General features: G+C 42.5%; 2 protein-coding genes across 3 annotated transcripts; one reads left to right on the plus strand and one right to left on the minus strand.

Moving 5' to 3' along the window:
• Nucleotides 1-124: 124 nt before the first annotated feature.
• LOC118122087 (ras and Rab interactor 1) lies at nt 125-6071 on the minus strand. The gene is made up of 7 exons (XM_035178540.2): nt 6025-6071; nt 4962-5246; nt 4285-4488; nt 3561-3675; nt 2534-2606; nt 2308-2399; nt 125-1676 (listed from the first exon to the last, which is right to left on the minus strand). Exons 3-7 carry the CDS (start codon nt 4486-4488, stop codon nt 442-444), a joined length of 1719 nt encoding a protein of 572 aa, XP_035034431.1. The 5' UTR covers nt 4962-5246; nt 6025-6071; the 3' UTR covers nt 125-441.
• rbm14a (RNA binding motif protein 14a) lies at nt 6048-11332 on the plus strand. Of its 2 annotated transcripts, none has more exons than XM_035178543.2 (8): nt 6048-6119; nt 6700-6876; nt 7334-7518; nt 7796-7975; nt 8074-8183; nt 9315-9593; nt 9696-9916; nt 10068-11332. In XM_035178543.2, exons 2-8 carry the CDS (start codon nt 6719-6721, stop codon nt 10510-10512), a joined length of 1578 nt encoding a protein of 525 aa, XP_035034434.1. In that variant the 5' UTR covers nt 6048-6119; nt 6700-6718; the 3' UTR covers nt 10513-11332. The 2 variants fall into 2 exon arrangements, with proteins under 2 accessions (XP_035034434.1, XP_035034433.1); XM_035178542.2 differs by lacking the exon at nt 6048-6119 and adding an exon at nt 6126-6350.
• The last annotated feature ends 2755 nt before the right edge of the window (nt 11333-14087 follow it).

Consider the following 14087-nt stretch of genomic DNA (forward strand, 5'->3'; position numbering starts at 1 on the left):
GAAATTCAAATTATTTAGGTTATAATTAGATGTAATGTAATAATGACAATTGACTGAAGGATTCAAAGAAGAAACAAACCACTCGCGTTGCAGCAAGAAACCCTCAAGTCATTCTGATGTTTAATGCTGAACTGCAGTGATTTTTCAAGAAAGTTTCAAGTCTGCAATTTAATTGTCAGGAGATACGGAAACCCTGTCAGGTACAAAATCTGTCAAATATTTTATTGTATGCTCGGGAAACAGAGGGTGATAGAAACTGTACAAAATTTCTATTAACACGACTTTATAAATGCAAAACATCAGGTATGTGCGTGATAAGTTTTGGTTTTGTGCTTCTAAAATATTCTACGCTCCTTGAATGCTGTCAACATATCTGTGCTAATTTTACACAATACTTTATTATATCACATAACATAATTAATAGTCTTGTATTTCTGTTTGCTAGAGGTTCACACTGTTCTGATCATGCAGTGAGTGAGTCTCTGCTGCCCCCTCGAGACTGCTAAAGGAACTGCAGCTGTCCGTGTCATTAAGAAAAGCAGCATTCATCTGTAAAACCAAACCCTCCTCTTCCTCCAATTCCTCATTTGTTTCATCTTCTGCCTCCTTATTTCCATCGGTGGCTGCTCCTTTCTCCTCAGCGTCTGGCTCTGATCTTTGCTGATCGGGTCTTAAAGCGGTGGCAGAGGGTATGTGATACACCTGCTCTGCCAGCTGAGAGAAGGGTGACAGGGGGAAGGCGGCCTTTGGAGAAAGTGATGGGGACTGATAAGGTGAAAGGGAGGGTGAGGCACAGGGGGAGTCACAAGGAGAGTGGGACAATGATGATTTCAGGAAAAGAGGAGGTGCCATGTAAGGGGAGATGTAAGGAGAGAGTGAGGGAGGATCGGAGAAGCTGATAATTGGAGAGGGCTGCATGTAGTCTGAGTCCTCTTGGAGATGGTCCATCACTGTTGGGAGCTGGACAGCCTCTGCTCCCTCGACTCGAGCTTTAGTTTGACCCGGCTCCTGCTCCTGCTCCACAGGCTGGGAGAGAGGAGATGCAGACGGAAGCTGTGTTTGTGCTCCAGTGGGACCTTCCTGTGTTTGTGTCAGAGTTTCTGAGGTGTCCTGAGCTGCGGGATCACCCTGGGTGGTGGCTTGACTTGGGTTCCCACCCTGAGAAAGACTTTCACTGAGCTGGGCGCCTCCATCACCCTGTTTCTTTTTCTTTGCTTTACACCTCCCCTTAGTTTTGGGCATTAGGGGCGGTGGAGGTGGCGGAGCGAGCGGCGGTGGCAGCATGGTGGATGTCTCTGTGGAAAGTCGAATTTTGAGGCTGTGTTTGAGCTGTCGCCGTCGGGACAAAACGTTCTGAGACTGCAGGAAAAGCGGATTGATGAAGCAGAGAGCGCCCAAGCCGGATCCATAGTCCAACTCTCCGGGGCTGCGCGTCGTGATTGGACAAAACTCATGGAACAGAGTGGGGTTGGGAGCTGATTGATTGGTGGCTGCGTCTGGTTCAGGTGCTGCCTTGGGCCGGTGGTCTGAGTCGGGCTGAGAAGTACCTTCAGATCTGGTCTGTGGAGAAGCAGCAGGTGGCGCTGGCGTTACAGAGTCTGGCTTCTTCTCCTTGTGCTTCCGGGACTTGGGAGCCTCCCGCGGCCCTCGGACGTTCAGATGTGAACTCCAGAACTCTAGAAAACAATACAGATGTTTTTTTCAGTGTGGTGAAACTGTTATGTTTTGCTCAATTGGTCAATTTTGAGGGATTAATATTGTTATTCTTAATCTGGATAATTGGACAAATTTACAAAACAATAATTAATGTATTGAATACAAGAAGTAAAAAATATGTCTTGAAAACATTGTAAATATCCTCTAAATTTTATTTTGTAACATGTTAAAAAGCAAACACAAAAAATCTGTATTTCTGTCTGTATTTCTGTCTGTATTTCATGGACACATTGCACATTTACAATAAAAAACTGGATTAAAAGGACATATTGCACAGGAATACATAAATGTCAGTTTTTCACTGACATTACACATATAGAGTGAGTCTATATTGTATTTGTATCTTGTGATTGTAAATAATATTTGTCTTTATCTTGTTAATTTTGCATTCAGTTTTTATTCTAATCTTAGTATAGTTTTTGCATGAATGGATAAACATGTCATCCATCAATGGAAGAGTTTATGTTTGTTTCCCAGCAGCTGGAAGTCTGTAACTTTATGTTTAATATGTGAGCGCCTTGTGTAAATAAACCCTTTAAGGTTCTTTTTACTAAATCATGTGTAAGGAAACGAGGAGTTGTGTTCACCAACCTATTCCCATATGTGAGATGGACTCCAGCTCTTTGTGTGATGTTGCCTTTGCGATGGCTTCAGGAAGCTCCAGAGGGAAAGGTAATACATCTCTGAAACACACACACACGAACACAAACAATATTGGTTCCTGTTGATCAATAAATATGGACAAGCGATGTGGAAATAGATGGTGACTCAATAGAAGTGGAAGGAATGTTGTTATACAAGAAAGATAAACTTTTACCTGCTGACACAGTAGAAAGATACGAGTCTCGGCATATCTGGAAAACTGATGGCCGAAGTCTCCAGACACAGAGCTGGGGTGAGGGAGATGGGATTGATGTGGTTAAACTGCCTCTAGGGTTATTTGACTTTTTACTGGGATAATGTGGTTATTTGTATTATGATTAAACTACTGTAAACAGGGATACAGTGGCAATTTCATCCTTTCTGTGATCTACAAGTTAGATGTGTGGATCATGCCAGTCGGGCTAAGTCTATATTATAACAGCACACTGAGTGAATAACCAACCATTTTAAAAGTATATAATACATACAAAGATTTTTAATTGGCACCCATTGGATACGTTTCCATTCTGATCATTTATTGTCAATATAAAGTTTCAGCCACTTCTTATTGTATGTAAGCTACCACTTATATCTAATCAGTTCATCTTTAGGTCAGAGTGACACCTAGTCAAAATTTGAGACCTGAGGCAGACTTGCGATATCGTGTTTAAGAGGCCGAAAACATGTTTTGACAGGTGACCTTGACCTTTGGCCTCCCAAATCTAATAAATTAATCCATTACTCCAACTGAACATTTGCACCAAAGTTGAAAAATTCCCTCAAAGCGTTCTAAAGATAACATGTTCACAAGAATGCAACAGATAGACGACCTGAAAACATAATGCCTCAGGCCACTGGCTGTTTCAGGGATATAAAAATAAATAATTAAAAACAAGTTTTCCGTGTTTCGGCTTTGTGTCTGTTGAAATCTATCCAAATTAACCAAATCACAGTAATCTAAACAGTTGCATACACAGTATATGAAAACGGACTAAAACAATGTAATCACACAAGGATGGCAGGATGTACATGTTCATCCAAATGACCTCAGCAGTGCAAATCAGTCTTTAAGTGTTAATATGACACAAATGTGTAATCAAACTGCTGTGATTATATGTTTCTGATCCAGAGATTTCATCTTCTGTGTTTGGGATGAGACACATGTTAAAGCTCATTAAGGTTTAAGAGTGTTGGGCACTTACTGCTCTGGTCCTCCCTGATGCCAAACTGCCGCACGAAGGACGGCACGCTGTCATCCACCAGCCGCACGCACAGCACGTTTCTCTGAGATGTGCGAGACTTCCGCACCAGGAATGTCTGCGGGACAACACAACTGATTAGCTGGGAAGACATAGAAACACATTGTCTGTGTACACCTGGCATTAAAATGTGTCCTGAATGTGTCCCCAGTGACCACTTGTGATGGGATCTCACTTCCCCGCTCTATATGCAAATAATCACATAGGTATGTGAGTTTGTGAAGACCAAATGATGCTGTTTTTACCCAGTCTGAGTTCACAGACGTTTGTGTGTAGGTGTCGGTGTGTGTGAGAGAGAGAGAAAGAGAGCAGAGTCAGGAGGGACTGAATGAATGCCCAGCTCTGCTATGAAAAAGGATTTCACCAATTTAAGAAAAGTGTCAATGTTGATATAGTGGCCACAAATAAATCACTGAGAAGCATAACAATTAATTTGATTTACAAAGAAGCTGTAGCAGCTCGGAGGTCGTCAGCTATGTAGGCGGCCCATGGCGGTTTTGCGTTCACACGGTGAAAAAAATGTGGTCACATGTGACCCAGACATGGTCTGATTGATCGGATCTCAGGACGGATGTTAATACAAGGTCTAAACAAGGTCACGGAGTGTGTGTGTGTGCTTGCTTTCTTGTGATTTTCTCCATTTAAGAACTAAACGTGTGTATCTGACCCCAGGAGGCTCTCTCTGCAGTATGTGCAGCGCGGTAGCAGGGTTGATTGACAGCTGAAGCCAGACAGGCACCGTGAGCAGGAGGCGGTCCAGTACGCTGACGCTTCTCAAGGAGCCTTGTCCTCTTTGATGCCCCTGGAACGGCCGCTCTGGTGTCTGGGTGGGCTCCGGGAAATCATACAGGGGTTCTTCCTGCTGTGCCATCTACACACAAACACACACATTGTTATGAATAGTCCTGCAGCTGATCATGCACCCCTCAACATGCTGCATGTCTTTCTAACAGGGAGGTAGGTGGGCCTGCAGCAGACACACACCTGCGCTGTAAATCTGCCTGGATTGAGACAGCAAGTCCAGACTTGGTAAAGTGCAGCAGCTCAGGCACAGACAGGGCTTCAATGCTAAGAGGAAACATGCAGCAAACACCAAACACCACATAAAGCGCTATTACTATTATTAGTGATATAATAATAACATGTGAACATATCTAATGGCTTCCATTCTGTCAAAGCTGTGGTCTACAGGCCAACATCTGCCTGGATCTGCAGCGTGCATTCCTGTGAAACTACATTTCCTCTTCTAACTGTTCACACACTTCTCTTCCTGACAACCACAACACTTTTTAACATCAGCTACAGCGTGATTCCCACTGTAACACAGCCCGGATTGTTGTTTACCTCTTTGGCCTGATCCTTCTCTTAATCCCCTTTATGATGCCATACTCCTTTTTTTTCTTCCAGCAGCCAAGTTTACTACATGGAAAGTCAACTTCTCCTCTAACTCCGGTGAGTCCACAGGTCTGGAGTCGTCTTGCTTCCTTCTTCTGGCTCCTCCTCCTCCTCCTCCTCTTCCTCCTCCTCCCGCCTGACCTCACCTGTTGAAAACATGTCTGCACCACAGGACTGTACTGACTGTGAGTCATGAGTCCGAGTGTAGCTTGACCAGCAGCACCTTCAGCTGAACTGTTGATGTAATGAGTTGTTAATGAGATAATAAAACAGTAATGTACAATGTTTGATACAGGACAGATACATGGTACAACACCTAACATCTAACTTTATATTATAACTCTGTGTGTGTATGTGTTTATTAAAAGAAACAGCATCCTCCAGAGGTAAAACTTTAGTACTGCTTCAAAGTGTTTTGCACAGGCCTTGGAGTGGTTTGACTTTTCAGTGAGATAAAAGGGGTTTTGAAGTAAAGTTTTATAGCAATGCGATGGTTGGTAAACAATGTAAATGATTAAAAACCTGCATAATTTAAATAAATAACTCAAACTGGATAACTCTTTAACTTCCCTAGGCAAACAACTGACTAATGATACATTGCACAATCTAGTCTCTCGTGTTTACTTAGAACATATTGCAAAATCCCTCCCCTGGTGCTTACAGTATATTTTATATTTAATTTGTGTTTCCTACTTTTATATTTGTTATATTTATACTTGTGCACAAATACACCACAGCAAATAAAATAATTAAAAAAGATATAAAACCCTATTCTGATTCTCTCATTGCACAAACATTGCTCAAAAGTCTTCTAATGTTTACTCACATGAGTAGTTCGTGTTTGTACTTGTAAACATCGATCAGATTACACACACACACACACACTTCGCAGAAAATCGCCTAAAAATCCCTTCATGTTCAAATACTGATAAAACAATAAACTAAAGCTATGCTGAAGTCAAGTTAATCTGTCGTTGTTCACGTTGTATATTTAAAAATAAAAGAACTTGACCTGTGTGAGTCTGATGATGATGCGTCGCCTCTTCTCCTCCCCGACACACCGGAACCGGAAGTGAGGTTTGAAATACAGCTACGGGACCGCGTTGGGTAAGAAGTCTGCACCGTGCTGCCGTATTTAACGTCTTTCTCCGCTTTATTTAGACTCAACCTGAAAGCAGCAGAAGTACTTTATATTGGTTATGGCAGCGCGTGCCATTCATATACATCTAGCTGTAGCAATTACTCCAGTGTACAATGATAAAACCCACTACGTTAGCATTAGCTACCTAGCTTAGCTACGTCGCCGATGCTGCCGTTCCACAAGATGGCCAGTAGTTTGTAAGCTAACTGCTGCTAATGTTACTGGCGTCACGTCGTCTCATTCAAGATGTTTTATGTTGGTGTTTCTTTGATGTTAAACAACCCAGCAAGCTCCCAAACTGCTTTTAACTTCATGCGATCAGCTTTTCGCCCGGGGAAAGTTAATTTTATTCGCTTAGCTAACACTCGGCTAGCTAGCGGCAGTGTAAACACTCCATTATATTAATAATAACCTCAGTTTAATAAAAACAAATAGGGTATATGCCGAATTTTGCTTTAATCTAGATTTCCAACTTGGATTATCGGATTAATTAGCTCTACCCTACGTGGCGAACGTAACCGATGCCTCCTGTTTACTCTCTTGCAGATGTCTGGTTGATTCAGAGATGACCGACCACGTGAAGTTGTTTGTGGGGAACCTTCCTTTAGATGCAACTCACGACGAGCTGAACAAGCTCTTCGCTCCGTATGGGGAGATCAACACCTGCTCCCTGCTCCGACAGTACGCCTTTGTGACTCTGAAGGGAGAAGGGGCAGCGGACAGGTATTCAACTGTGCGATGTGATGAAGGACTCGCTCCTCTCGTGTATTTTTTACGACTAACGGAAGTGGGCATATCAAATTCTATATTCTTTAATCATCTCAGGAAGCTTAGTTTCAAACCACTTCCATCAGGTTTGAGCCAGTTTATCAAATTGTTGCTGAGTTGTCCAGTCCAACCTGTCAGAGCTTGTTAATGTCGACTGTCAAACACGACTTTAACTTAGTTAACTTTGCAAATTTCCCCACTGTGGTACTTAAAGGATTATCTTACCTTAAGATAAGACAGAAGTTTATTTATTCAAAAGATGAGCAGCACGATACCTATTAACCGAGTATATTATACATATTTAATAATGCAGGGTTTTTTACAGTTCATTATTGCCTAATGTGTCTGCTGTGTTACTCTGTGCCTTGTGCTGTTCACCTGGTAATAACAGAGGTAATTCTCGCATCTACAGGGCCATACGGCATCTTGATGGCAAAGAGTACAGAGGCAGACCCCTGGTGGTAGAGGAATCCCGTGCTCGCCCACCCAACTCCACAAAGGTGTTTGTAGGGAACCTCAGTGCAACATGTTCCGCAGACGACTTGCACGGGCTGTTCTCAACATTTGGAAGAGTTTTAGACTGTGATAAAGTCAAAGGTGCGTTGTTAATCAGATCTTAAATACATTGAAATGAGCAATTTCTTTGAATATACTGTGAACTAATATTGTTAGTTATTGTTAATATTGGAAATATTGTGTAATTACAGCAGTTTTATTTAGAAGTTTATGTGAGTGCAATTTTATCTAGACAGTTGGGTTTCAAAGTTTAAAGTGTTAAATCCATCAAGTTAATAATGGACAAAAGGTGAGAATGAAAATATAAGATGGACCTCAGAGCTAACACTGATCTCACTGCTCCCTCTCTACTCTACAGCAAGATTATGCTCAAATGTCGGCTATGCCTTTGTGCATATGGAGAGGAAGGAGGAGGCCCTTGTAGCTATCGAGGCACTTAACGGGACCATGTTCAAGGGCCGTCAGTTGGCCGTAGAGCTGTCCAAAGCACAACCTTTGATCAACCAGCTCGCCGGTGGAAATGGAGGCAATCATGCTGGTACTGTATCAGAAGCTCGAGATGAAGGATTCCCTGAACAATGTTATGTATTTAATTGAATGCTGTAAAGAGCTCTCGTCATGTCTTTCTTCTCCCAGGCGGCAGAGAAGGTCTTCTTCCCCGACCTCCTCCATCATTAGAACATCACCAGAGTCAAGCAGCTGTGCTAGCAGCAGCTGCAGCGGCCGCTGCAGGACTACCCATACAGGTAAGTTAATGCTACATCCACACCAATAGCTTTTTAGGTTTGAAGTGCTTCAAGTTTGCTATATTTACGCCTGCTGGACACGAGTCCACGAGATTTGAGTTTTCCACGTTTTGTTATGTTTCAGACTCATCTTAGAATGGATTCAATTCATTTTTTCTCATAAATCTACACATAATACTCATCCACAACGACAAAGCAAAACGGTTTTTTGGAGTGTTTTGTAAATTTATCAAAAATGAAAGAGAAATATACCATTTACATAAGTATTCAGACCCTTTGTTATGACACTCGCAACTGAGCTCTGGTGTATCCTACCTCTATTAATGGTCCTTGAGATGCTTCTACAACTTGATTCTAATGGATTTCATTGGACATAATTAGGAATGGCACACGCCTGTCTATATAAAGTCTCACAGGTGATATATGTCTGAGTGAAAGCCAAGCCATGAGGTAGAGAGAATTGTCTGTAGACCTGCGAGACACACGATTCTGTCGAGACACAGATCTGGGGAAGGATTTAAGATAATGACCAGCAAGAAGAATGGGAGAAACGGTGTGCCAAGCTTGTAGGCTCATTTTCAAGAAGACTTGAGACTGTCATTGCTGCCAAAGGTGCTTTAACCAAGTACTTAGTGAACAGTCTGAATACTTATGTAAATGGCATATTTCAGTCTTTTATTTTTAATAAATTTACAACATTCCAAAAACTTGTTTTTGCTTTGTCATTGTGAAGTATTGTGTGTAGATTGATTTGAAAGAAAGAAGTCTGCAAAATGTGAGAAACTCGAAAACCTTTAGAATGCACTGTACTTGATCATGTGACATTGGTTTTCAGTTGTTACTATAGATGGAGATTACTTATACAGAGGTAAAAATGCTTATCACGGCGGCAATTGTTATAGCTGTTAAAAGTGTTTCAAACAAAAAACCATTAATATAGATGTAGCCAAATTGTCGAACAGGATGCCCACTATCATGGGAAAACGAATGATTTCTGAAAAGGTTAGATCCGTGTAAAAACTTACCGTCAAACTTTGCAGTCAATAATGTTGTGATGTATTGTTTAGATAAATCAGGTTTGAATATTTTCCCTAACTTTTACATGCTGTTGTCTTTCATTTGTCTTTGCAGGTTCAGCAAAGTGTCCATAACTCATTCTACAACACCACATCCTTCGACCCCACTTATGCAGCTCTGAAGGGCATTACCAGTGCTAAAGGTGCAGATGGGGTGATTTACGGTGCTCTTGCCAGCCAGGTGTATGGTGCCGTAGCTGACCAGGTGTACACCGATATGGCCAATCACAATACCATAACAAGCGCTGCTGATGAATCGGACTCACAGAGTGGACCAGATCCAACAACGCTTTTTGAGGCAGCAAGAGCCAAGTTCTTTCAGGAAGGACAGAAGGTCTTTTAATTTTTTATTTGTGTAAAATTATAATTTTCTTTTCCATTTATATTTTGTGCATTGGTTACAATTTTCTACATGTAATGTGTATTTACTGACAAGGTTCTGGCAGAGCAGCAGGCGGGGAGAAAAGGAGCGTCTTCAGAAAACGAGCGGGACCGCAGTCCAATTAGAGGAAATCGAGCCCCACTCCTCCCTGACCCCGTTCCGGGTTCCTTCGCTCAGATACGACCCAAACGACGTGCCCTGCTGCCGACGCCACCAGGTGTACCAGAGGAAAACACAGCTGCCACAACACCTGAAGGGTCAGATCCTGTTGCTAGGTACATGAAACATTTTAATTTAATGCATAACAAATAGTTTTTGTACAGCACTTGCAAAACTTCACAAATGTGTTTGAAAACATCCATTTGCTCTCTGACCTTTCTCTCTTTTACTTCCCTCTTACCTTTTCAACGGTAACCTTCACTCCAGGTCTTACACAGAGTACTATCAGCAAATGCACCAATACCAACAGTACCAGCAGCAATACCAGCAACAGTACCAGTACCTCCAGTATGCCTACACCAATCCTCCTCCCCCACCTCCTCCGCCTCCGCCAGCCACACAGGCCGCCACCACAAATCCTGCACCCCCAGGGACGTACACGGCACCCCCATCATATGCCGCACCGGGAGCCTACGCGCCGCCCGGTACATATGGCGCTTCGGGGAACTACGACGCCTCGTCAGGAAGCTACGACGCCTCGGCTGGCTATGACCCATCTGGAGGCTACGGAGCATATGATTCATCAGGAGCTTACACAGCAGCGGGAGGCTACTCCGCATCCACACCGTATGAGCAGACACCCGCACACGGGCAACCCATGCCCCAGCGCCATGATTACCCTTACCACACGCCAGAACCCCCTTATCGATAGTTCCATCCCCAGCACACTCCTACCACACTGCAGATGTGTGAGCGTGTGTTTGTGTGTGCTCGCGTGTGTGCATGTGTATTTACATGAGGGACAGTTTAAAGAGGAAAATCCGAGAGGGAGCAAGGTTGTAATTCGAATGTGCTTTAAATATGAAGCGCGCCACCCCTTTTGTACATTTTACCCAAGTCTGTAACTTGCCAGCCCGTCGGTTATCGTTGTTAAGAGGGTTGATTATATGCGTTAACAAGTGGACAAAGGTGGAGATGAGTGGGACAGTTAATATTTGAATATTTTCAAGCATCAGTTTTTGTTTGATGTTACTGAGGCACAGCTGAACGTTTCTTTGGTTAAGTTACAGAAAGGTTGGGTTCCATTGAAGCTTTTTGTTTAGTGCTGGTTTAAGGCCTCTTACATACTCTACTTAAATTAATTGTATAATGTGCAAAATAAAAATTGTAACTGCGTCATCTAAAAAAAAAAAAATTACGTTTAGATGCTGAGTCGCAAAAAACTGTTCATCTGTTTGAACAGATGAGTGGAGCTATGTCAAAATCAGGAACTCATCCATCTTACACTTTTTGTTAACGGATACAAAATATTTTCTTCCACTTGTTACAACTTTTCTTGCAGTAACAGACATTCAGGTTTGTACAAGCTTGTACACCATGATAATGACCAATTTTAAATTTATATTTGTGTCCACACACTCACTGCCCTGTGTAGAGAATGTAACAGGCCTTGGTTTGAATTCTGTCACATTGACCTGTTTGTAAAAGCCAGACTGTTTGTCCAGACATTAAACGGGAGACATTTCATCATTTGTTGCCTTCTTAGTAAATAATCTTCACCTGGTTAACATAGAGAATGTGTGTAAATTGACCGGGTCGTGGTACGAGTAAGTTTAAGGCTGGTTTCACTGAGCAGACGGGTTTTTCAAGCTACTGAAACCGTTCAAACTCAAACTGTCTCAGTCGCAGGTCGATCAGTTTACTCTGCAGCGAACTTCACTGTATCAGAAAGTGATTTTGTGGTTACCTGCCCTGACTTAGTTTTTTTTATTTTAGCCAACCTGTTTTCACGGAGTGATGGTCATGCTGTTGAAGTGGGAGTTAGTTTAACTTCAGACGGATGTCATCAGTCTGTGACTGTGCAGGCTCAGGATTTCATAGTTTGGCTCAGTAGCAGCTTTTGAAAGAACTTTGAGAACAGGTTAAAAATACTGAGTGGATGTTTTTAGACTTGGTTGTCCTCTGAGTTGTCATAATTTACGTCGCTTGTTTTATTTTTAGCCCAGCCTCTCCATGTATCTCAAAGTCGACGCAAACACAAAATACAGTTTATCTTGTCAGTCTTAGGTCAAAGGTTATCAGAAGAAGCAATCTTGTGGTCATTTGCATTTTTTCCTCCAGATTTTAGTTTCGTCTTGAATAACTGTCGGAGCATCCTGTGTGAGGAGCAAGCTCTCCATCCTACTCGAATCTTGATCCTTGGTAGAACTTGGTAGAAGAATCCAGCCTAAAGAGACGTGTTGGTTTTGTTGTTACATATTTGAATTTCTAAACTCCAGAAGAATGGTTGCAAATATTGTTTGGCCAATGATGTCAAAAGATTCAGACCTTGATAGATTAAGAATTTCCTCTTTTCTTTGACCTTTTCCTACCGTTTGTTTTGTTCCGGTCTCATCAGCTGCCGTCACGCTTCAGCTCACATTAGTAAACCACTAGTGATTTAGAGGGAAAGTGGAGCTAGTTTTCATACCAGAAAATGTACAATTTGCTACTTGTGTAAATATTTTAAGCTGCAAAAGTAATTTCAACCAACATTTGGTAAAAATATTGACTGTTCATTTGAAGATGAAGTGATTGTGTTTCCTCCTAAACAGTTGAAGATAGCTAGTAGACAAGATTATGTAGGACTACTGATTTGTTGTACCGGTCTGTGTATATACAAGGCAGCCCTTTTATTGGCTGAGAAGGAAGACTGTCATACTTGTAGCATGTGTTGAGTGGGGTTGCGCCTCTGGCATATGAACGAAACACGCTGGAAAATAAGACATCGCAAACGAGTTTAAATGCAGATTCTAGAAATTGTAGAAAAAAGGTGAGAAATGATATCAGTGGCTGAGTGTGTCTCTTCTAAATGCAGTGCTTTGGCGTGTTGCTGATGTGCACAGCGTAGGGCTCTTCACTGAGTGGATATGAGGTGACGGTCTTGGCGCCGTAGGTGAACACTGGGGTTGTTTTGGTTTTTGTAAATGCCGCTGACTTTCCCGAGCAGTAGCGAGAAGGGTCGTGACCTTTCCTTTTTCCCCTCTTGTGATCTCAACAGAAACACATGGCTAAGATCTCTGGCTGTCTCTGCATCCATATCACACCTCAAGAGTTGTTTGACGCCACATGTATATCTAGATGCATTGTATTTGGGTTCATTGATTCATGTCAACCAGATTACACGGGCCAATGATCATAATCTACACCTGATCTCGCCTGAATTTTGTTTTTATGACTGACAATAGTCCTGTTCATAATTGTACCACACACTAGTTACTCCTGTTTCTGTTTCGCCACCTGAACTGGTAGTGCTACGTTAGGTTTAAGTGACAGATAGCCTCTCTACATTTCCACATTATTCCACCTTCTCCATGTGAACTGTTAGTTGCATGCCTTGTTGTTGCTGCTGCTCCAGCCACCTTCTTCCTCTTGCTGATTATTGCAGCTAGAGTGGGAGGGAGCCAAACTGAGCCCTTGCCCTGGACGTACGCCACACGCAGCTGTAGCGTGGGATGGGGAAAACAGCAGCGTTAGGCCTGAAACTGCTGTGGACGATGGGGTGTCCCCCCACTAAGGTAAACACGCAGATCACACACTCCTGCCCCTCCCTGTAACACACGTACACACTCACAAAACACACTCACACACACAAACAGACACACCTTTGGCAACACTTTCTATTCCTCATCCGACGTTTGGAATTTCAGAAAGTTGGGAATGGATCACCCATCTTTTTTCAAATGGGTGATACTCTTTTTATTTTTAAATTTTTTCCTGCTTTCGATTTTCCAGTTCACATCCCAACATTTTTCCCCCCCAAGCATTCTCTGCTCATACATTCCAGCTCCCAACATGCCGACTGCTCGAACACCAACTTTTGAGGACACGCACGCCATCGTTTAGTCTAAATCTGAAGCAGGCACATTGTTGATAGTACGTCCTGTATCTGACGGCCTGTCATTCAAGAGTTCCAGGCAATCACATCCAGAGCTGAACGTGGGACATGTAGGTAGGATGCATTGTTCTAGTTTTTGTAAACGTGTACCCCTGGGGCCACTTTGGGGTTAAGTGCCTTGCTTAAGAGCACGTCTGTAGGCCCTCAATTTCAGAGTTGAATAACCTGGCTCAGGATCGGTTGCTGGTTCAACGACTCCCATTCTCTCCCCACCCCCAAATCAACGATTTTTGATGCCACATTCAACTTGTATGAATAACAATGAACACAAATATTATCATTTTGTTTTAAATTACATTTTGTTCCATGTTCTTTGAAATGCTTAATTATCAATAAATGAATTTCATCTG

This window comes from Hippoglossus stenolepis, chromosome 15, assembly GCF_022539355.2.
Source record: "Hippoglossus stenolepis isolate QCI-W04-F060 chromosome 15, HSTE1.2, whole genome shotgun sequence".
Taxonomy (NCBI): Eukaryota; Metazoa; Chordata; class Actinopteri; order Pleuronectiformes; family Pleuronectidae; genus Hippoglossus; species Hippoglossus stenolepis.